Source organism: Megalobrama amblycephala, linkage group LG17, assembly GCF_018812025.1.
Source record: "Megalobrama amblycephala isolate DHTTF-2021 linkage group LG17, ASM1881202v1, whole genome shotgun sequence".
Lineage (NCBI taxonomy): Eukaryota > Metazoa > Chordata > Actinopteri > Cypriniformes > Xenocyprididae > Megalobrama > Megalobrama amblycephala.
This window is the reverse complement of record NC_063060.1, coordinates 22,326,102-22,347,595: the sequence shown is the minus strand read 5'-3', so window position 1 is coordinate 22,347,595 and position 21,494 is coordinate 22,326,102. Positions and strand designations below refer to the sequence as shown.

Sequence of the window (21,494 nt, the reverse complement as noted above, 5' to 3'; positions counted from 1 at the left end):
CTGATTTTAGCAATGCATGTCACTGGATTTTAACTATAAAGTGAGACTGCATCCCTGTCCATCATAGCTAGATCCCATCATTTTTAAGTAAATGTCACTACCGAATACGTTTTTTTTTTTTTTTTTTTTTTTATGTGATTAAATAAATATATTTTATGTACAATTGTTCAAAGATGTGTTTGTAAGGCATGTGCTCAGTTATGCTAAAAATACCTAAAATTGTCACTACTAAAACACACCTCACTCCCAAACCTTTATCAGTGATATAGTTGCCCAAATCAAAAGGATTTTAGTTTATAAAAGTCAGATTTAAAGTTTAAAACGTGTTTGACATCTGATCAAAATATAAAAATCCCTAGATCAGAGGTTGTCCCGTTCATATCAGTTATTATTAATGGCTAAGGGTCCAGTTACTGACTAATTTATAATAAATATAAAGTAAGTGTAACGTATTTCTGTAGCCTTTCGATAGATTTCTAGTGTTTCGGCAGTTACAAATCTTGGGAGGGGATGAACGGTCTGAAAATACAATAAATGAAAAATAAGTGAGTTTGAACCATATAAGCAACTGCTAAGAGTAGCTGCTGTTTACTATTGTATGAATATAATTGCAAAAATAAATGTTACGCGGACGCGTTGTCTATTATTATTATCTATGACGTATATGTGAATAATAATTCTCCTATTTAATATTCTCACTTTGTGTTTTCTGTTCAATAGCCATTAAAGTTTCTCGGCGTTATTATTATTATTTAATTATTCTGCGTACATGCACAGCGTTGTCACGTGTACCTGTTACTTTTTTCAGCGCTGGTCACGATGCACCAATCAGCGCACTCTGATAAATATAAAGGGCGTTTTTATTTAATCGTTTATAGAGAATTATTACATCCCATTTGTATGTCAGTCTCCAATTTTGGATTTAGTACATTTAGACGATCTAGCGCACATGTAAAATGTCGTGAGATTTGAATGTAACAACTCTTCTTGAGCCGCAGAGCGCTCCCTGGAGGAACACGCACTTCAGGAGTTATTCTTGCAGCGTTCGTCCACGTGTTATTGATGCGCCTGTGCGCATGCGCCTCTTGTCCGGCCCGGTGTGTGTATGATGGCGGCGTATGTGGAGATACTGAAGAACGAGTTTCCACAGATCGACTCTGAACTCTTCGATTATATCACTGGTATTGTACAAATATATGACATTATTATACATATGTAATACCTTATATGCGCTGTTAGTGTCAAGTCAAGTGTTAATGAAAGAAGTTCATTCATTACATAAAATAGTGCTGCATGCTGATGATGTGTTGGTCATGCTAACAGACAGCATCAGATAAATCTGATGAGTTACTGACATTACCGTTTAAATAATTTCATTGACACATAAGTTATCAATTTGATCAAAGCCTAAATGCAGTATAATTTCATATTTGTGAAATAAAGTAGCTGCATTGAAGTTTGACAGTGACACCGGTGTCATGTTTCCAGACAGATGATTTACTGTCTCCTTATTTACATAATATAATATAATAAATATAATATAATAGTTTGTGCCTGACAGATGATTTTCTTGAACAATACGGCAACTTAACAGTTATATAGTAGATTACGTGACACATGAGTTATTTTGAGATATATATGATGGGTTATTTAGCCTATGTCATTCAGAAAGCTGAAGCTGAAGAAACATCGACAAAAGTAAGGAAATAGAATCGGACATTAGTTTCTTGCTGTCATGACCTGAAATCAGTTATAAATACTGACAACTAAGCAAACTAACGTTACAGTGAAATATTCACAGACTGCAGATTGATTTATAGACTTGATAAACTGCGTCATGTCACATACATGACGCAGTTTATCAAGTCTATAATAGAGAATCACTCAAATGATATGATCTTTAACAAAAATATTATCATGGTTCACGAATCATGTTAGTGTCCCAGGCGTCATTCATCAGAATTTATGAATGGCTTTACAATGAATGAATGAATGAATGAGCACATTTTTATTCTGTCTTTATTATGCCTTCATTTGTTAATATATATTTTCCCCAAACTGATATATATGCAGCGACAACTGTAGATTTAAATTATTAATATTCATTTAAATTATAAATAATAATGTAGCCTATATGATAGACTTCATTTTCCTTTTCAAAATTACTCCAATCATATTTCAAGCCATTCAAAACCATCATTACAAACAATTCATGTCTGAAGTGTCTCAGCTGAAGAAAATAATCAATTTTTTATCGGCTTTAGTATATCGCCCGTTATATATATCGTGCATCCCTACTTAATACATATTAATAAGCATTATATTACTTAATCCCATCTTTTTATATAGATAATCCTTTTTATAAAGGATTAGTCCATTCACTTTCAAATAAAATTTTCCTGATAATTTACTCACCCCCATGTCATCCAAGATGTCTATGTCCTTCTTTCTTCAGTCGAAAAGAAATTAAGGTTTTTGATGAAAACATTCCAGGATTATTCACCTTATAGTGGACTTCAATGGACACCAAACGGTTGAAGGTCAAAATGACAGTTTCAGTGCTGCTTCAAAGGGCTTTAAACAATACCAGACGAGGAATAAGGGTCTTATCTAGCGAAACGATCAGTCATTTAAAAAAAACAACAAAAAAAACGAATATGCTTTATAAACACAAATGATCGCCTTGCAAGTGAAAGAAAGACATTAACATCTTGGATGACATGGGGGTGAGTAAATAATCAGGAAATTTTCATTCAAAAGTGAACTAATCCTTTAATGCATTAACCAACATCTAACAATGAGTGAAATATTCTTCCATTTATTAATGTTAGTGTTACTAATTTAGTTCACAGTGCATAAACTAATGTTAACAGATAAAACTTTGAATCTTAAAAATGTGTTGGTGAATGCTGAGATTTAAAATTAACCAAGATTTGTAAATGTTGTAGAAGTATTGTTGGTTTGTTCATGTTAACTAATGTTCACAAGTGAAACCTTATTGCAGGGGTACTCAAGTTCAGAGGTCAAGGGGCCACATTTAAACCACATAAAATGGGCCACAAATTACAACTTGCATCGTAAGACTTTATTTAAGACAATATTTGCAGTTTTACTGATTACCCATATAAGTCTTGCTAGGTCTTGTCCTATTTAAAGTGATACTGAACATGGAAAAAAAAAAAAAAAAGTTGATAGGTCGGATCACAAGTGGACGAGGGAGACAAATACCCATATACACCTTGTATTTTAATCCACTTTCAACCACTTCTGTCCTGATTTCTTCGAGGGGAAGGTCTATGGGCAAGTAAATGTATGGGTTTTTTCAGATCTTTCGGTCTAATGGACAAAATAAGCCTGTGCATTTTACATACAGTTGAGCTCAAAAGTTTACATACCCCTTGCAGAATATGCAAAAATGTTAATCATTTGACCAAAATAAGAAGGATCATGAAAATTGCATGTTATTTTTTATTTAGTACTGTCCTGAATAAAGTATTTCACATAACAGATGTTTACATAAAGTCCACAAGATTAAAAAAAAAAAAAAAAAGCTGAATTTATAAAAATGACCCAGTTCAAAAGTTTAAATACCCTTGATTCTTAATACTGTGTGTGGTTACCTGGATGATCTATGACTCTCTTTTTGTTTTGTGATGGTTGTTCTTGAGTCCCTTGTTTGTCCTGAGCAGTTAAACTGAGCTCTGTTCTTCAGAAAAATCCTCCAGGTCCTGCAGATTCTTTGGTTTTCCAGCATCTTCTGCATATTTGAACCCTTTCCAGCAGTGACTGTATGATTTTGAGATCCATCTTTTCACACTGAGGACAATTGAGGGACTCAAACACAACTATTAGAAAAGGTTCAAACATTCACTGATGCTCCAGAAGAAAACATGATGCATTAACATATTAATGATCCCGGCTGTTGCGTCACAGTCTGTGTTATGTTGAGATTCGCCTGTTCTTCAGAGGTCTTTTGCACAAATCAGATTTACATAAGAAGGAGGAAACAATGGTGTTTGACACTCAATGTATGTAATTTCCATGTACAGAACTCTAATTATTTAACTATGCTGAGGTAAATTCAAATTTCAATTCTAGGGCACCTTTAACATTTTTGCATATTCTGCAAGGGGTATGTAAACTTTTGAGCTCAACTGTATGAACTTGCCCAGAGACAACTTAAAAACACAAGGAGAGCATCAGTTTTCATTTCTGCTCTGATAGCTGCAAGACCACATCGAATGCTGTGAGTGCATGTTAGAAATCCGGTATTGTGAGAGAACATTGTGCTTGGTATGTTTTTTGTCTTCAAACCAAACTTGGGGCTGCAGCCGACAAAGTTTAAATCCCGTCTGGCTAGCACACTTCCCAAAACGCATCTTAATACCAGGCCTAAGACAGTCTGTCAAATGTCTGTTAGTTAGTCTGTCACTTTATTATTCCCATTACAGAGAAAGCACTTTCACACACATATGTAGATCCAAAGCAAGTAAGGATTTTTTCAGCACACTTGATTAATGCAGGGCATGTGTCTTTCAGAACACACTTGGTCCAAAATATGTCGATGCTCTCTTCCTTACATCTTTCTTTAAGGATGTTGTTGTGATGCAGCTCTATGAGTTTCTCCTCAAATGCTGCCCTTTCCACACTGAAGTGTTCTCACGTTACTGCGACAGACATAGCCTGTATGTCACAAGCAAATGGATTCTCTGTGAATGCCAGTACTGGTTTGAGGGATTTAACGTCTGCAAATCTAGAATTTCTCTGTTACCCATATACGATTACATTTCATGATGTATTTTATCAAAAGAAATCACATACGTTCGTAAGAAAATGTTTTGTTTTCCAAAAAGATTTTTAATTCTAGTAATAAAATTTATATAATGATCCGAGGGATGTGGGTGGTCAAGACATGTAATGCCAGAGTAAAGCAATGCCACAACTTCATGCCACAACTTACACAACAGTGTTCAGATCATCTTTTCTCCTGACAAAATCAATGTAATGGCAATATTTCCATCCGCTGAATGTAAGCTTTTACATATTCCAAGCTTGCCTGCTGCACTGGTGACTTCATGTGCCTGTGTTAGTCATAAAAACTATGAAAATAAATCTAGGAATTATTGGATTGTTCAAATCAGTAGGGGTTGAGGCATCAAAAGTAGGGCTGCACGATATATCGCATGCGATTGTCACGCACATTTCGTTAGTAAAGCCGGTTCCCTGATTACCGCTAAATCGCCATCACCTGCTTTCAAATGGAGCGGCATTTAATAGACAGAGCCGTAGTTCACTGACAAGCCACGCAATATCGCATTCATGTCGCAGATGAATCGCCTTCGATAATGAACGCGATATTGCGTGGCTTGTCAGTGATCTACGGCTCTGTCTATTAAATGCTGCTCCATTTGAAAGCAGGTGATGGCGATTTAGCGGTAATCAGGGAACCGGCTTTACTGACGAAATGTGCGTGACAATCTCATGCGATATATCGTGCAACCCTAATCAAAAGTAACTAAGTAATGAGTTGTTTTATAGCTGGTAACTGTAATATTAATTACTGAAATATTATTAGTAATTAGTTACACTACTAGTTACTGGAAAAAGTAATATTATTACTGTAACTAGCACAACTGGAAGTAATCCCATGAAGCGATCAAGGACATTTCCGCGACTAAGCCATCTGAACTCTGTATGCATTACCATGTCAGGATATGCACTTTAAAACTCAACCAAGGAATGGTACTGTCTATGTTTCAGAGCATTTGCAAGAATAAAATTGACTGTTCGTGTCACAGTAGCTATGTTTCCATCCACCTTTTTTATGCGCATTTTGGGATATTGCATAAAAAACTGCTTTATGGAAACGCCCAGATGCACATAAATTCTAAAAATGCACATTAAAAGCCCGGAACACACCAAGCCGACGGTCGGTCGACTAAGTTTTCTCAGTGTGTTCCACACCGTCAGCTTAAGTTGGTCCTCATCTGCTTTTTTCCGGCCGATTCGACATGTTGAATTGGCGTCGGAGCTCGTCGGGCCATCTGATCATTCTGATTGGCTGTTCAGCTACTGCCACCTGCTGGTACGGAAAGGCATTTCTTCTTACGCAGGCACAGAACGGATGTGCTACTTGGCCGTCTGGTGTCGAGCGTCGGTTTGGTGTGTCAGGGCAACTTTGGACCCCAACCCCGCAGTTTGCTTTCATCGCCACTAGTTCGTCGGCGTCGGCTTGGTGTGTTCTGGGCCAAAAACTAAAGCACTTGTTTGAGTTGAATAAATTTGCCTTTACAGAATAAATTCCTCTGCGCATAAAAAAAAAAAAAAAAAAAAAAAAAAAAATCATGTGACTTTGCACGATGGGATGGCATAACTGGACTAACCCAGGGACTGATCTTTTGGTTGTTCTGAAATATCTCAAAGTACTTCGGTATAATTACCTTCCAGAACTGTCTTATGCCTGACTACATTCCCAAACAGCAGGCATCTGCTTTTGAAAGCAAGATAACGCTTTGATTGCATTTCGTCTGCGTGTTCTGAGACACAAGAAACTTATTTCAAAAAAATTATATATATATATATATATATATATAATTTTTGTGTAATAAGTATATATATATATATATATATATATATATATATATATATATATATATATATATATATATATATATATATATATATATTATACACACATATTCCAATCATTTATGGGGCACCATCAGTAGAGACAGAAATTAGTTTTTTCAAGTTTGTTTTTTGCCTATCAGTGCAGAGTGAATGTCCTCTCCACTGGTTTGGCCCTTTAATGGGAGCAAGGTCAACATTTCCTTGACAAATGTTTCCCCTTTAAGAAGACATACCCTCACTGCTATCTCCTTGACATCTGTGCTGTCATTAGATTCATCCAGCGCTAAACTGAAGTACTCTAAACCTTCAATATCTTTTAACACCTTTGAAAAGGGAAGCTTTGAAATTTGCCTGGTGATGTCGTCCTTGTTCTTAAAATCCGAAAACGATTCTGCGATTCTGCATACTCCATAATTGTATTTTTGAGAAATTCTCCCTCTGTAGCAGGCCTCTTTGCTTTTTGCAATATTTCTAAGCGATTCTGAATGATGCCTCAGTAATATTGTCAGCGGTTTAAACTAGGGTTCTCAAAAGTACCGATGTTGAAATAGATACCTTTGGTGCTCTTCACCGAGTGCTTACACAGATACACATGGAAGCGATTGAAAGCAGACGACTATGAGCAGATATATTAGGGATCTCAGTGCTTCCCACAGGTTTGAAATATACTTGCGGTGGTCGACGCATGGAAAATCCACCTATTACCCACGACATAAAAATGGTCTACTACATGTGACAAACAACAATTAATATGTGATTTTTAACAATATTTCTATTTATTGAAATTCATTTTAATTACATAGACTAACTTAGTGTGTGACTTTTAATTATAAGCAAGCCTGAAATACATTGGGACTCTTATTTTGAAATGTATGTCTATACTATTGCGGGCTGATTCTTCAGATTAGAGAGATAAAATATGCATTCTTACAACCGCCTAAAACATATTATATAAAGGCCATAGTAGACATTGTCATAATTCATCAACTTGAGTTCACTAACAATTGCTTGGCATAAATGTGCGCTGTTCATTAATTGAGAATCTAAAGCGCCTTGAGACATTGAAACGTGCAGCGCTCTTCTTTTTTTTTTTTGATGAATGAAATCATAGTCTTTTAAAGTTTAAAGGTGCCCTCGAATGAAAAATTGAATTTATCTTGGCATTGTTAAATAACAAGAGTTCAGTACATGGAAATGACATACAGTGAGTCTCAAACTCCATTGTTTCCTCCTTTTTATATAAAACTCATTTGTTTAAAAGACCTCCGAAGAACAGGCGAATCTCAACATAACACCGACTGTTACGTAACAGTCGGGGTGTACGCCCCAATATTTGCATATGCCAGCCCACGTTTCCAACATTATAAAAGGCATTAGACAAGGGCAGCCAGTATTAACGTCTGGATGTGCACAACCCAAATCATCAGACTAGGTAAGCAAGCAATAACAATAGCGAAAAATGGCAGATGGAGCAATAATAACTGACATGATCCATGATAACATGATATTTTTAGTGATATTTGTAAACTGTCTTTCTAAATATTTTGTTAGCATGTTGCTAATGTACTGTTAAATGTGGTTAAAGTTACCATCGGTTATTACTGTATTCACGGAGACAAGAGAGCCGTCGCTATTTTCATTTTTAAACACTTGCAGTCTGTATAATGCATAAACAACTTCATTCTTTATAAATCTTTCCAACAGAGTAGCATTAGCTGTTAGCCACAGAGCACTATCAAACTCATTCAAAATCAGAAGTAAACAATATAACAGTATACAATACTCACATAATCCGCCGCATGCATGCCGCATGCATGACAAACACTTTGTAAAGATCCATTTTGAGGGTTATATTAGCTGTGTAAACTTTAAGGCACTGTTCAAGGCAAGCGCGAGCTCTGTGGGTGTGGACCACGGGATTTAAAGGGGCCGCAGCATAAAATCGGCGCGTTTATAATGATGCCCCAAAATAGGCAGTTAAAAAAATTAATAAAAAAAAATCTATGGGGTATTTTGATCTGAAACTTCACAGACACATTCAGGGGATACTTTAGACTTATATTACATCTTTTAAAAACATAATCTAGGGCACCTTTAATAAAACCACGATTTATGTTTTCATCCCCAAAATATAAGACGTCTTAAAATGATAATTAAGACGTGTTTTACCATTTAATGTATGGCAGACTTTTTATGACATTTAAATTTTAAGAAATTTGCTTTATTCACACACATGCTCCTAAATACATTTTACAGTTTGCACAAGCCTGTCGAACCCTGTCTTTGTGAAATATCCTCACAAATCCTGAACAATACTGCGACACAGGTCAATTGGAGATGTTGATCACATGCATATTCTGACTGTGTGACGTGTGTTTTATGGTGCAGGCGTGTTGGACAGTGGCGGCTCAGATTTCGAGGATGCGGAGGAAGTGTTTGAGGCCATCGGCGGCGTTCTGCAAGAGGTCGGTGACAAGAATGAAGACGACATTCGACAAATCTGCTTCCAGATGTTCAACACACTCCAGCTGTAAGTGCCAATGATCTGATCAAGCATCAATCGAAATATCTGTTGATGTTCATATTCTTTCTAAAATAAAAACATTTTGTACTATCTATTAAATAATTTCCATAGAAATTAGAGGGGGAACTCATTAATAATGAATTGTCTTCTGATGGTGTTATTTGCATGTGCTTTCTGTATTTGTCCAATTCATCCAACTGAATTAAATGTTTTTAAATACAAAGCAAAATGACAGTGGAGGCGTAATGTAAATGTAGCGGTGGCATATTCTTTCCTAATCATCCTAACCACTCTGTCATGGCAATATCACGAGACTACTTTTCGCCTTGACGAGAAATCTCGTGACACGAGATCTCGCCACACCCCTATTATTACGGTTATAAATTCTGTTGTCTTCTTACTTTTATCCCCTATTAGTACAAGCCTGTTGTAGCAGACCCCGTCCGAATGATTTTATTGATGAGTTTTATGTTTATTGTACATCACACAAAAGCGTCCTTTTTCACTCCAGAAAAATCTGAATAAAACACAGTATAAGAAGTGCACATTATAATATTATCCATAAACTCTCTCTCTCGCTTGCATTATCCTCAACATACACAGCGAATTACAAAAAAACACTCGTTACCACGAACAGTAAACAAATATATACAGACCTTATGCCATTTCTGGGGTTCTTAATAAACTGGTAAACTTTATTTTATCCGTAAAACAACTCAGATGAAATGTAATAAAGTGCATGCTCTCCCTTTCATTAGTGCCGTATCCAGTATCGCTCTGGAGACTGTAAGTTGGATCACGAACAGTTGGTACTGATCCATTCTTGAGTAATAACTTTTTAGCAAAACCTGTTTTCTATTGTCCCTTTGTATTGACCCTCGTTCACAAAGCAGTCTGGTGTAAAATGATTCATGCAGACTTAAACGAATTTAGGTATGTGGGGGTTCATTCTCTTCAAAAACAAAACAAATCCACTGCGTCTTCACCGGCTCTTATGTCAGGAGTACATGAAGACTGTTATGTTCACTCTTACATCCAACAACAACACGCCTGAGTTGCTTACAAGAGATAATTGTTGTTGCTACAGCTGCTTCGGCCAGGAGAAAAAGGTGGACAACGTACAACTCGCTCAGGGCGAGGTCTATGCTAATTCGGCAGAGTCCGTCAGCAGTCGTGGGTGGGGCCTGTGCAAAGTCACGTCACTTTGCCCAGAATCTGTAAACGGCTTGTTCTGAGACAATGCTTATGATTTATGGAAAAAGAGGAGTGGGTGGATTGTGTACACACACTGCCGACACACATTTATGTCCAAACACCATGTAAAAATGAATTTTGCATAATAGGTGCCCTTTAAATGTGACATGACAGATCGCTGTAGCACCTCTTCCTCTTTAATTAATACAAGTTATAGCATGAAAAAACATGCATGAACATCAAAAGTTATGTTGAAAGATAGAGTACAACTTACCAAAATGCCTCATGTAATTGCTCAAGAAGTGTTTCAACCATGGAAAGACATCAGTAACACAGCTTGTGAACATTGTCACGTAATGTTGCATTTACTTCAGGAAAGTTATCCAGTGTTCACTGATCATTAGTTTTCTATTAAAAAAAAAAAAAAAAAAAAAAAAAAAACACCAGAGAGGAGCTAAACATAGATTAACAACTGGGAAGTGATGTCGAAATCACAATCACTTATAGGCCTTTTCTCAATACTAAATACAGCATAATATTTATATAAAAATAAAATATTATTTGCTAAAAAATATTTAAATGAACAGTAATAGCCATTATAATAGTATAAGAAGTTTCTACAATAAGAAATAAACACAAGCAAACAATTCAATCAAAAGTACAAAAGCAGCACTCTAGTTAGTACAGAATTCAATTAAATAAAAAATAGTTATGAAACTTAACTTTTTCCTTATCCAAATTGATTTGCTCCAGAACAAGTAATGGATTAATAAGACCAACGATAGATTGTAGTTTGCAATAACATTCTTGCCTAAAAACTCATAAAACTACATTCCATGACACAATAACAGTATTATTTTTAAAATTATTGTGGGTTTGAACCTCCGCTGACGCTTGCTGTGAGAAATGCTGCCAGTATAGATCTGGCTGAAACAAGCAGAGTGATACAAATTGAAACATTTTTAGTGTGATATTAGTAGAATATTGCATGGCTGGAAAAGGCTCTCAGCCAATCAGATTCAAGGACCAGAACTAAATGTTGTATAAAGTTATTATTACTTTGAAATTTCAGAGTTCTGAAAGGGAAACTCTCTAACTTCTCTCTAACATCTGCTGCTGTCATGTTTTTAAGAAAAAAAAGAGCCATCAATCTGTAAGACTTCAGCAAAGTAAAAATTTTCCATTTAAAAATGAAACGGATGCATGACAAATTCATTTAGTCAGTATTAAATCACTTGTTGGATGACATACATGTGCCTGTTTTTCTGTTCTTATGCCTTTGCTGTGACAGTGGCCACCCTTAAATATAAAAGCTTTTACTAAACCTCTATTGACAGATGATAAAACCACAGAAAATCCATAATTTTGTTTGTTCTTGTCAGGACTAAGTGTGACTCTGGTCAGCAGCAGATGCTGCTAGAGGCTCCAGTGCAGTTATCGCAAGTGTCTGCTGACACAGGTGAGAGATTTTTTTCAACTTTTTGTACTTCATTTTTTACACTCTCAGTGGTGATAGACAACAACTAGATGACATAAATCATACAGGTGATGGATTCCAGTTTTGGCATTAAGGGTAATACTTTTTTTAATATTATTGTATTATTTCCTCAATGTATTTATTTATTTTTTTGTTCTAAAAAACAGTCATAATTGTAATACACAACCATTTCTTTAACCATGAGAATGAAAGGCTGCTGCATTTTTAAGACTTTAATGTAAATGGCTGGTGATCTTCTTTGCATAGGAAACACCTATTTTGATGTTAAAGTTTTTTTTAATACAGTAAACTCATAAAGAGGCCATATTATGCCCTTTTACAATCTCTTGATTTTGTTTTGGGGCTCTACTAGAATAGGTTTTCATGCTTGAATCTTCAAAAAACACATTATTTCCCCCCATATTTAACACTTGTAGCTCCTCTCTTCCCAGTCTGTCAGTAACACTCTGTTTAGTTCTTGTTTCTATGATTGGTCGGCTGGTCTCGTGTGTTGAGATTGGTCAAGCGCTTTGAGCGTGTTTGGGGAAAAATTGCCCCGACCCTCATCATAACCCCGAGTTTTAACACTCAACCAGGCCCCAGCCCTTTATTTTTGCTCATGCCTTGGGCGGGAGTTATTTAAATGAGGAATATTGAGACTTCGTTCCCGGAACAAAAACTCACTCACTGATATAGAGATTAACTCCTTTTGGAGTGACTTTGTGCTTTGTAACTTTGCATGCTCAAACAGCACCATTACAAATAGGTCCAGTTTAATGTCAAAAGAGTGTCTGAAATGTTTCTGCTCTTTCAGCATCATCCGCTAATGATGTTCATGGTATCTGGATGATGAAGAGGAATCCGAGTACAGTAAGTTTATCTCATCTGCCTATACAAGCTTTCAAACTTGAGTAAAAAGATTTTATGATGTTATGATGTTTTGAATAGGTCTATGTCCAGCACCATCAACCATGTGATGCTTTACTTTACTGGTAAAAAAACTTCATGAATCTCTTCTGTTTATGTTAGACTGTGGATGCCAAGAAACTAGAGAAAGCTGAGGCCAAACTGAAAGCCAAACATGAGCGCAGAAATGAGAAAGACTCACAGAAAACATCATCTGTACTGTGAGTTCTGCTTCACCGCTGGAATTAACCAGTTTCTTTTTATGACTGTTAGCTGTTTTTCTCCCAATTTTAAAATGGACATGAGATTTTCATATTACATACTATAATGTTCAAATGAACTTCATGCAAAAAAGTGCTGCAGTCCACTAATGATAAAAACCCTTTCATTGAGGTCAGTGAATGACTATTGCTCTGTTTATGAATGTGTTTTTGCAGGGTTTTGGAGGAGGCCTCGGCCAGTCAGGCGAGCAATAAGAAAGAAAATCGTGTCGACTCGTCTGGGAAGAATCGGAGTTATGACATCCGTATTGAGAATTTTGATGTGTCTTTTGGTGAACGGTGAGAAATCACTTGATTAACAGAATCACTGACCAAAAATATTCAATTATAAAATATCATTCTTATAAAAAGTTTGAAATCTTTGTGAATTGTCATTTTAACCGTAAGTACACAAAGCATTCTTTATTTTGAGACAGTAAGGATAACTTAAGTGATTTAGTTAATTTAGTGAAGAATTGATCAGACTAACTACTGCTGCACAATATATATTGGGACTATATTGATTATTTACATTATATAGACTACCGCTCAAAAGTTTGGGATCGGTAAGATTTTTAATGTTTTTAAAAGAAGTTTCGTCTGCTCACCAAGGGTGCATTTACTTAATTAAAAATACAGTAAAAACAGTAATATTGTGAAATATTATTACGATTTAAAATGACTGTTTTCTATTTGAAAATATTTTAAAATGTAATTTATTCTTGTGTTGGCAAAGCTGAATTTTCAGCATCGTTAATCCAGTCTTCAGTGTCACATGATCCTTCAGAAATCATTCTAATATGTCAATTTGCTGCTCAAGAAACATTTATTGTTTACAATTGTACAAAATTTTGTGTACAATATTTTTTTTCAGGATTCTTTGATGAATAGAAAGTTCAAAAGAACAGTGTTTATTTGAAATCTAATCTTTTGTAACATTATAAATGTCTTTACTGCCACTTTTGATTGATTTAATGCATCCTTGCTGAATAAAAGTATTCATTTCTTTAATTTCTTTTCAAAAAAATAAAAATAAAAATTCTTACTGACCCCAAACTTTTGAACGGTAGTGTAAAATGTTACAAAAGCTTTGTATTTTAGATAAATGCTGTTCTTTTGAACTTTCTATTCATCAAGGAATCCTGAAAAAAAAAAAAAAGTACACAACTGTTTTCAACATTGATGATAATAACAAATATTTCTTGAGGAACTAATCATCATATTAGAATGATTTCTGAAGGATCATGTGACACTGAAGACTGGAGTAATGATGCTGAAAATTCAGCTTTGCCAACACGAGAATAAATTACTTTATAAAATATATTCAAATAGAAAACAGTTATTTTAAATTGTAATAATTTTTCACAATATTACTGTTTTTACAGTATTTTTAATTAAATAAATTAAGCCTTGGTGAGCAGACAAAACTTATTTTAAAAACATTAAAAATCTTATATATATATATATATATATATATATATATATATATCTCACACTTTGAAAAATGTCTACATGGCCTCTTGTTTTATTGCTTTAACAATTGTTTTAATAGAAATGCATTTCTTGTGTTTTTAAACCATAAGTTATTTTGTTCCCGAGCGCAGATGTCTGCTGCAGGGCGCTGAACTGTCTCTGGCCAGCGGCAGGCGCTATGGTCTTATTGGGCGTAACGGGCTCGGTAAGACCACTCTGTTGAAGATGTTGGCGAGTCGGAGCCTACGCGTCCCTTTGCACATTTCCATTCTGCACGTGGAGCAGGAAGTGGCCGGAGACGACACCGTGGCTCTGCAGAGTGTTCTAGAGAGTGACACCGTTCGAGAGGAGCTGCTGAAGGAAGAGCGTTCACTCAACGCACATATCGCCAATGGAACGTACGTCAACTACAGCCCATTATACACTGACCAATTTAAATATGTTGTATGTTTGTATCATATAGTGTGGTGTGGAGGACACTGTGCTGTTTTTGTCCTCGTTTATTCTGTAACCTCAGTTTGGAAGCAGTTTTTTTTTTTTTTTTAACATATTGCTCAGTTAACAGGTGCACTTTTTGGTATTCAAACACAGCATAAAAGATTTGTAAAGTATATCACCTGACCATTTTCAAATGCATATTGTAATGGGGCTTACAAAACAGCATGGAATTTTCCCAATAATATTTCTGTCACTATATTCATCATTTAAATAATTTAATGTTTAAAATATTTGTACTTTTAGCTAAAACTCCTGTTTCTGTGTCTTTCCTTCAATCTTTCAGTGCAGATGGGCTAGAAAGTGTCCGTCTTTCTGAAATTTATGCTAAACTGGAAGAAATTGAAGCTGATAAAGCGCCTGCCAGGTGAGTAGAAAATGATTTGCGTGTTTATCAAATAAATTGGAACAGGTGTGAGATCAATTTACACATAAGTTTCATGTATTTTTTTGATCAGGCATTCATATTGTTATTTAAGACATGTAAGCATGGTCAAACAGTCTGTTGAAAAGGTCATGTGATGCTTTTATTTTCCCTCCCCACTCTTTCAGAGCATCAGTTATCCTTGCTGGTTTAGGCTTTTCATCCAAGATGCAACAGCAAGCAACCAAGTGAGTATGTTGCCATGCAATGATGGTTACTTGCTAAACTATTGTTTCTCTCTTAGAAATGTTCTGTCTTCCTCATCTTTTCTGTAAATAAAAGCCTTTATAAGTGAATGTGTTCTGCAGTGGTTCTTGATGTGTGTGTTTCCTGTAGGGAGTTCTCTGGAGGCTGGAGGATGAGGTTAGCTTTAGCAAGAGCCCTGTTTGCACGGTGAGTTTATTATTCGTAATTAACAAATACGTATTATAACTTTGAAATAATGTAATTTTAGAAATGTTGGTGCAGTCTATATTGCAAAAAAAAATATATTATACTATTATATCATAATTTTATGAAATTAATATGTTTGTGTATTTTAAAAGGTTGCTTGGTTGTCTAATTTAAAGTACTTTGTGATGATAATGATTTTTTTTTTTTTTTCTGATGCTGTTTTCAGGCCTGATCTTTTGTTACTTGATGGTGAGTAAAATGTACTGAGTATGGTCAATATATTATGTTCTTTGTTAAATATTGATACATATATTTTATTCATCACTTCTATACAGAGCCCACAAACATGTTGGACGTAAGAGCCATTTTGTGGCTGGAAAACTATTTACAAGTAAGTGTCTTCTAAGACACACAGTTCAATAGTTTGCTTTATTTGTTTTATTAGTTATCTTTTAACAGTTCTAAATGAAAACTAATGGACTAACGTTTTAATTGCCAAACTCTGATAAAAAAGTTTTTGAAGTAATTGTACCTTTCTTTTACTCTAGACATGGCAGTCCACCATCCTTGTGGTGTCTCACGATCGTAACTTCTTGAATGCCGTGGTAACAGACATCATACACCTGCACTCCCAGCGGCTGGAGAGTTACCGCGGCGATTATGAGAACTTCATCAAGACCAAAGAAGACCGACTGAAGAACCAGCAAAGAGAATATGAAGCTCAGTTACAGTACAGAGAACATATACAGGTATCAAAGCAGGTCAACCCAGCTTCTCTGCATAACTGCTGCAGAACATGTTCCTTATCTAGACAGTAGGTGGACAGAGATCTTGCATATGTGTGAAATCGCAAATGTGTCACCCAGGTCTTTAAAAGTCTTAGTTCATGCGGAAATCATTCTATGAGAAACCATTCTAATATGCTGATTTGGTTCTTTGTTTTAGTGATTTATCAATGTTGGAAATGTTTTTTCTGCCTAATATTTTTGTGCAAACCATGACACACTACCATTCAAAAGTCTCAAAGAAAGAAAGAAAATATTACAAAAGATTTCTGTTTCTAATAAATGCTGTTTTTTTTTTTTTTTTAAACTTGCTTTTCATCAAAGTATCCTGAAAAAAAGAGTATCATGGTTTCCTCAAAAATATTAAGCAGCAAAAACTGTTTCAAACATTGATAATAATAACAAATAAAAGTTTTTTGAGCACCAAATCAGCATTTCAAATCAGCATTACTGTGATAAATTACATTTTACATTAGATTATAATAGAAATCAGTTAAATTGTAAAAATACTGCACAATATTTCTGTTTTTACTGTATTTTTGATCAAGTAAATGCAGCCTTGGTGAGCAGAAGAGACTTATTTCAAAAATATCTTAAAGATTATAAACTTTCTATATGAATTATGGCTGCAACAACAAAATGTAAAAGAAAAAAATAGGAATATTTTCTGAACGCATTGTTCATGTCTGCATATGTCATAAATATTCACAAAATATTACACAATATATTTTCTCAATTCACTAAAAATTGACAATGTATTGACATGTTTATTATCCATTGACAAAGCTGCCAGATGAAACTTCTGTTAATGTTGTGCTTGTGTCAGGTGTTCATTGACCGCTTCAGATATAACGCCAACAGAGCCGCTCAAGTGCAGAGCAAACTCAAGCTGCTGGAGAAACTGTAAGTGTGACATGAGCAGCTCACGTTTATTCACTGATCAAACTCACTCGCTGCCTCCTCACCATCTGTCTGTGTGTCACAGGCCTGAACTCAAGCCCCTAGTGAAGGAGTCTGAAGTCATCTTACGGTCAGTTTCACTCCGTCTTCTTCCTGTGTGTTTGTGAAGCAGATTGCCGCCTGTCGGAAGTGAACAAGTGTTTTGTTCTGATCTCCCAACAGTTTTCCAGATAACTTTGAGAAGCTGTCTCCCCCAATCTTGCAGCTGGATGAGGTGGAGTTCGGCTACTCGGCTGACCAGCGGCTCTTCAGCGGCCTCAGCGTCTCGGCTGATCTAGAATCCCGTATTTGCATCGTATGTGCTTGCAATAGAAGATCTGACACTGTGTGAATGTTCTGCTTGAAATATTTCCAGAGCTTGCTGGTCTTTTCTGAAGCGATTATTAGCATTGCTTAGTATTTTTTTTTAATGTCTATTATGATAGACATTGATTCAGAACAGCATTAAAACCTAGATAATTATAAATATACATTTATCTGGGTTTTTTTGCCCAAGAAAATGTCCCTGGTTAATGTCTCTTAAGAGATTTGGCAAGTTGATTGTGAACACAAAACCATTGCTGAAACACAGACATTATTGTTTTGAATACGAAAACAGGTTTGAATACGAAATATCCATTTGATATCTTATGCATGGCTTAAACCCGCCATACTATGTAGTTTAAATATATGTAATAGTTCGAATTATGCAATATTTGTCTGTTGCCACCATGCCTCATTTAAAGGTACCATCGAATAGAAAATTGAATTTACCTTGGCATAGTTGAATAACAAGAGTTTAGTACATGGAAATGACATACAGTGAGTCTCAAACACCATTGTTTCCTCCTCCTTATATAAATCTCATTTGTTTAAAAGACCTCTGAGGAACAGGCGAATCTCAACATAACACCCACTTTTACGTAACAGTCTGGCTCATTAATATGTACGCCCCAATATTTGCATATGCCAGCCCATGTTCAAGGCATTAGACAAGGGCAGCCAGTATTAACGTCTGGATCTGTGCACAGCTGAATCATCAGACTAGGTAAGCAAGCAAGAACAATAGCGAAAAATGGCAGATGGAGCAATAATAACTGACATGATCCATGATTACATGATATTTTTAGTGATATTTGTAAATTGTCTTTCTAAATGTTTCGTTAGCATGTTGCTAATGTACTGTTAAATGTGGTTAGTTACCATCGTTTATTACTGTATTCACGGAGTCAAGAGCCGTCGCTATTTTTTAGGGATGTCCCGATCAGGTTTTTTTGCCCTCGAGTCCGAGTCCGAGTCATTTGATTTTGAGTATCTGCCGATACCGAGTCCCGATCCGATACTTCTATAATACATCAAAAAAAGAATAAAGAAGAGCGAAAAAAACAGATCCAGGACGTTCCTTATTTTTTATTTAATTACAAACAGAGCACTTCTGTGAGGTAGCTTGAACAATCAAGTAATAAATAACATAAATTGTTCACTTCACTTCACTTTAGTGCAACAGTAAATATAAAAAAGGCCTGTGTAATAACTAAAATAATGTTTATATATATCATATTTTCTGGCTAGTTTACTTTAGTTTTTTATAATACACCATACTTTAACCCAAACTGAATAATAAAAAACAAGTTTAAATGGGTAAATCTTCTATTATTATTTTTGATTCTTAATTTTCTTTTCTGTCATACTCAAATTCTTGTTAAAACACATTAGACATGCGTATTGTGTGCATTTTGAACACTTTTTGTGTGAAATTATATTTATTTTGTCCATCAAAAGTGTGCTTTCACTTTAATTACGCGTCAGCAGCGCAGCGTGTGTTTCAATCAGCTCCCTAGTTCAGTAGTCAGGGCACTGATCAGGGTATCAGCCACATTCACTTTCATTATATACTGATTCACGACCTAGGGAGCTAGGGAGCTGATTGAGACACAGGGATAGACTCGGTGCCGAGACGATCGCGGCACTGCTGCTTACGCGACGCTCCTGCCTGACGATTTACGAGCTGCTCCTGCTGCCTGTGTGAATGCATCCGTTGGTTGACATGCACGCTGAAAAAAATATGCGCTACTCACGCGCCGCTTACGCTTGCAGTGTGAAACAGGCCTAACTCTGTGCCACCGCATCACTATAGATGTGTTAAAAATAATGAGAATATATATACATATATATCCGAGTCCTGATCGGGAGGTAACGTCCGATTCCAATCGAGTCTGAAACCACATGATCGGGCCCGATTTCCGATCACGTGATCGGATCTGGACATCCCTACTATTTTTATTTTTAAACACTTGCAGTCTGTATAATTCATAAACAACTTCATTCTTTATAAATCTCTCCAACAGTGTGTAATGTTAGCTTTAGCCACAGAGCATACTATCAAACTCGTTCAGAATCAAATGTAAACATCCAAATAAATACTATACTCGCATGATCTGATGTATGCATGCAGCATGCATGACGAACATCTTGTAAAGATCCATTTTGAGGGTTATATTAGCTGTGTGAACTTTTTTTAAGCTGTTTAAGGCAAGCGCGAGCTCCGGGGAGCGTGAGGAATTAAAGGAGCCGCAGCCTGAATCGGTGCATTTCTAATTATGCCCCAAAATAGGCAGTTAAAAAAATGTATTTAAAAAAATCTATGGAGTATTTTGAGTTGAAACTTCACAGACACATTCAGGGGACACCTTAGACTTATATTACATCTTGTAAAAAAACGTTCGATGGCACCTTTAAAGGATTTTTTTGTGTGTGTGTGTGTGTGTTTTGTTTGTTTTTGTTTTGCTTTGGTTAGTTTTAGTAACTCCTATCAGTAAACAGAGAGAACATATTCATTACAATTATTTGAAACTATTAGTTAACTATTAGTTGAAATATATAATAGTTTGAATTATGCATAATTTGTCTTTCGCCGCCATTTTAATGGGTTTTCTTTTTATTTCTTTGAATTATGCAATATTTGTCTGTCTCTGCCATTTTTTTTTTTGGTTAGTTATGCAGTTTTTTTTTGGTTAGTTATGCAATAGATATCTGTCGCCGCCATGTTTCATGCTAAAGTGTCATGAAACCCCCTCCTGTTTTTAGCCTGGTTGTTCACACCTCTGAGTTGAAAAAGTCTCTAGAAATGGCCGTGTAAAGCAGTGGAAAGTGGAAGAGTAGAGGGTGGGAAACGGGGAGAAAACAACCAATAATACAAAGACCTACAACACACTCATACAGACACATGAATATTAAAGTAGGACCACAGAGAAAAAAAACATAACAAAAAAAAACAAAATTAAATATGTAAACCTAAAACAAACTCCCAGGAAAGAGGGAGAAACGCGGAATAACATTTAAAAGGTCTAATAATATTTTCGTTGCATTTATGAGCACTACAGTCTCTGCATTCCATTTACAAGTACTACTCTGCAACAAACAAACGACACGCGTCAGTTTAACAGAAAGACTAAAGGCATAGTTACTTTTTTGTCCATTGTTCTTTTTGAATTACTGGTCTACATCATTGTCTTCAGAAACCTCTCTCGTGCGCGCTCCGCATGTTGTTACGTGTTGTTTGAATTCTCTGCTGTAATGCAATCTCATGCGTAGTACAGCGCATTGATTGGGTTGAAAGATTTAATTCTCATGAATAAATGCAGAGAAGCACTCAGAACCGGATGACGTAGAATCGTGCTCTCCAGCCCCAGCAGCCAATCGCACACTCCGGAGGCATGCTTCTACGTCAGATTCCGTGACATTGTTTTGAGTTTGTTTTTCAACGCGGAAGAATGAAAAAGTTCAGAAAAATCCCAAAATAACCATTTATTTTTCACTTGTTGGATAAATGTATGAGTGCTTTTATTGTTCTCAGTGATGTGCAGCCTGTACATGTCTGTTCACATCTCAAAAAGTGTGTTTTTGGGGTTTCATGACCCTTTCTTTTTACTTTTTTACTTTTCAGTTAACAGAGCGCGCATATTTATTCATTCATTGACTTTGTAGGTGGGTG

At 35.7% G+C, this 21,494-nt stretch overlaps 1 protein-coding gene across 1 annotated transcript in view; it reads left to right on the top strand.

Annotated features, from left to right (window-relative positions):
- The first annotated feature begins 1,021 nt into the window (after positions 1-1,021).
- abcf3 (ATP-binding cassette, sub-family F (GCN20), member 3) overlaps positions 1,022-21,494 on the top strand; it is a 24,865-nt gene continuing 4,392 nt past the window's right edge. Inside the window, exons 1-17 of the mRNA XM_048163020.1 lie at positions 1,022-1,181; positions 9,019-9,160; positions 11,731-11,807; positions 12,640-12,695; positions 12,855-12,952; positions 13,169-13,291; positions 14,596-14,862; positions 15,246-15,326; positions 15,512-15,571; positions 15,720-15,776; positions 16,003-16,025; positions 16,112-16,167; positions 16,325-16,525; positions 17,388-17,464; positions 17,547-17,591; positions 17,684-17,816; positions 21,488-21,494. The exon at positions 21,488-21,494 is cut by the window's right edge and continues 82 nt beyond it. Coding sequence (XP_048018977.1) covers positions 1,106-1,181; positions 9,019-9,160; positions 11,731-11,807; positions 12,640-12,695; positions 12,855-12,952; positions 13,169-13,291; positions 14,596-14,862; positions 15,246-15,326; positions 15,512-15,571; positions 15,720-15,776; positions 16,003-16,025; positions 16,112-16,167; positions 16,325-16,525; positions 17,388-17,464; positions 17,547-17,591; positions 17,684-17,816; positions 21,488-21,494 — 1,579 coding nt within the window. The 5' untranslated portion in view covers positions 1,022-1,105. The remainder of the gene's footprint in view (positions 1,182-9,018; positions 9,161-11,730; positions 11,808-12,639; positions 12,696-12,854; positions 12,953-13,168; positions 13,292-14,595; positions 14,863-15,245; positions 15,327-15,511; positions 15,572-15,719; positions 15,777-16,002; positions 16,026-16,111; positions 16,168-16,324; positions 16,526-17,387; positions 17,465-17,546; positions 17,592-17,683; positions 17,817-21,487) is intronic.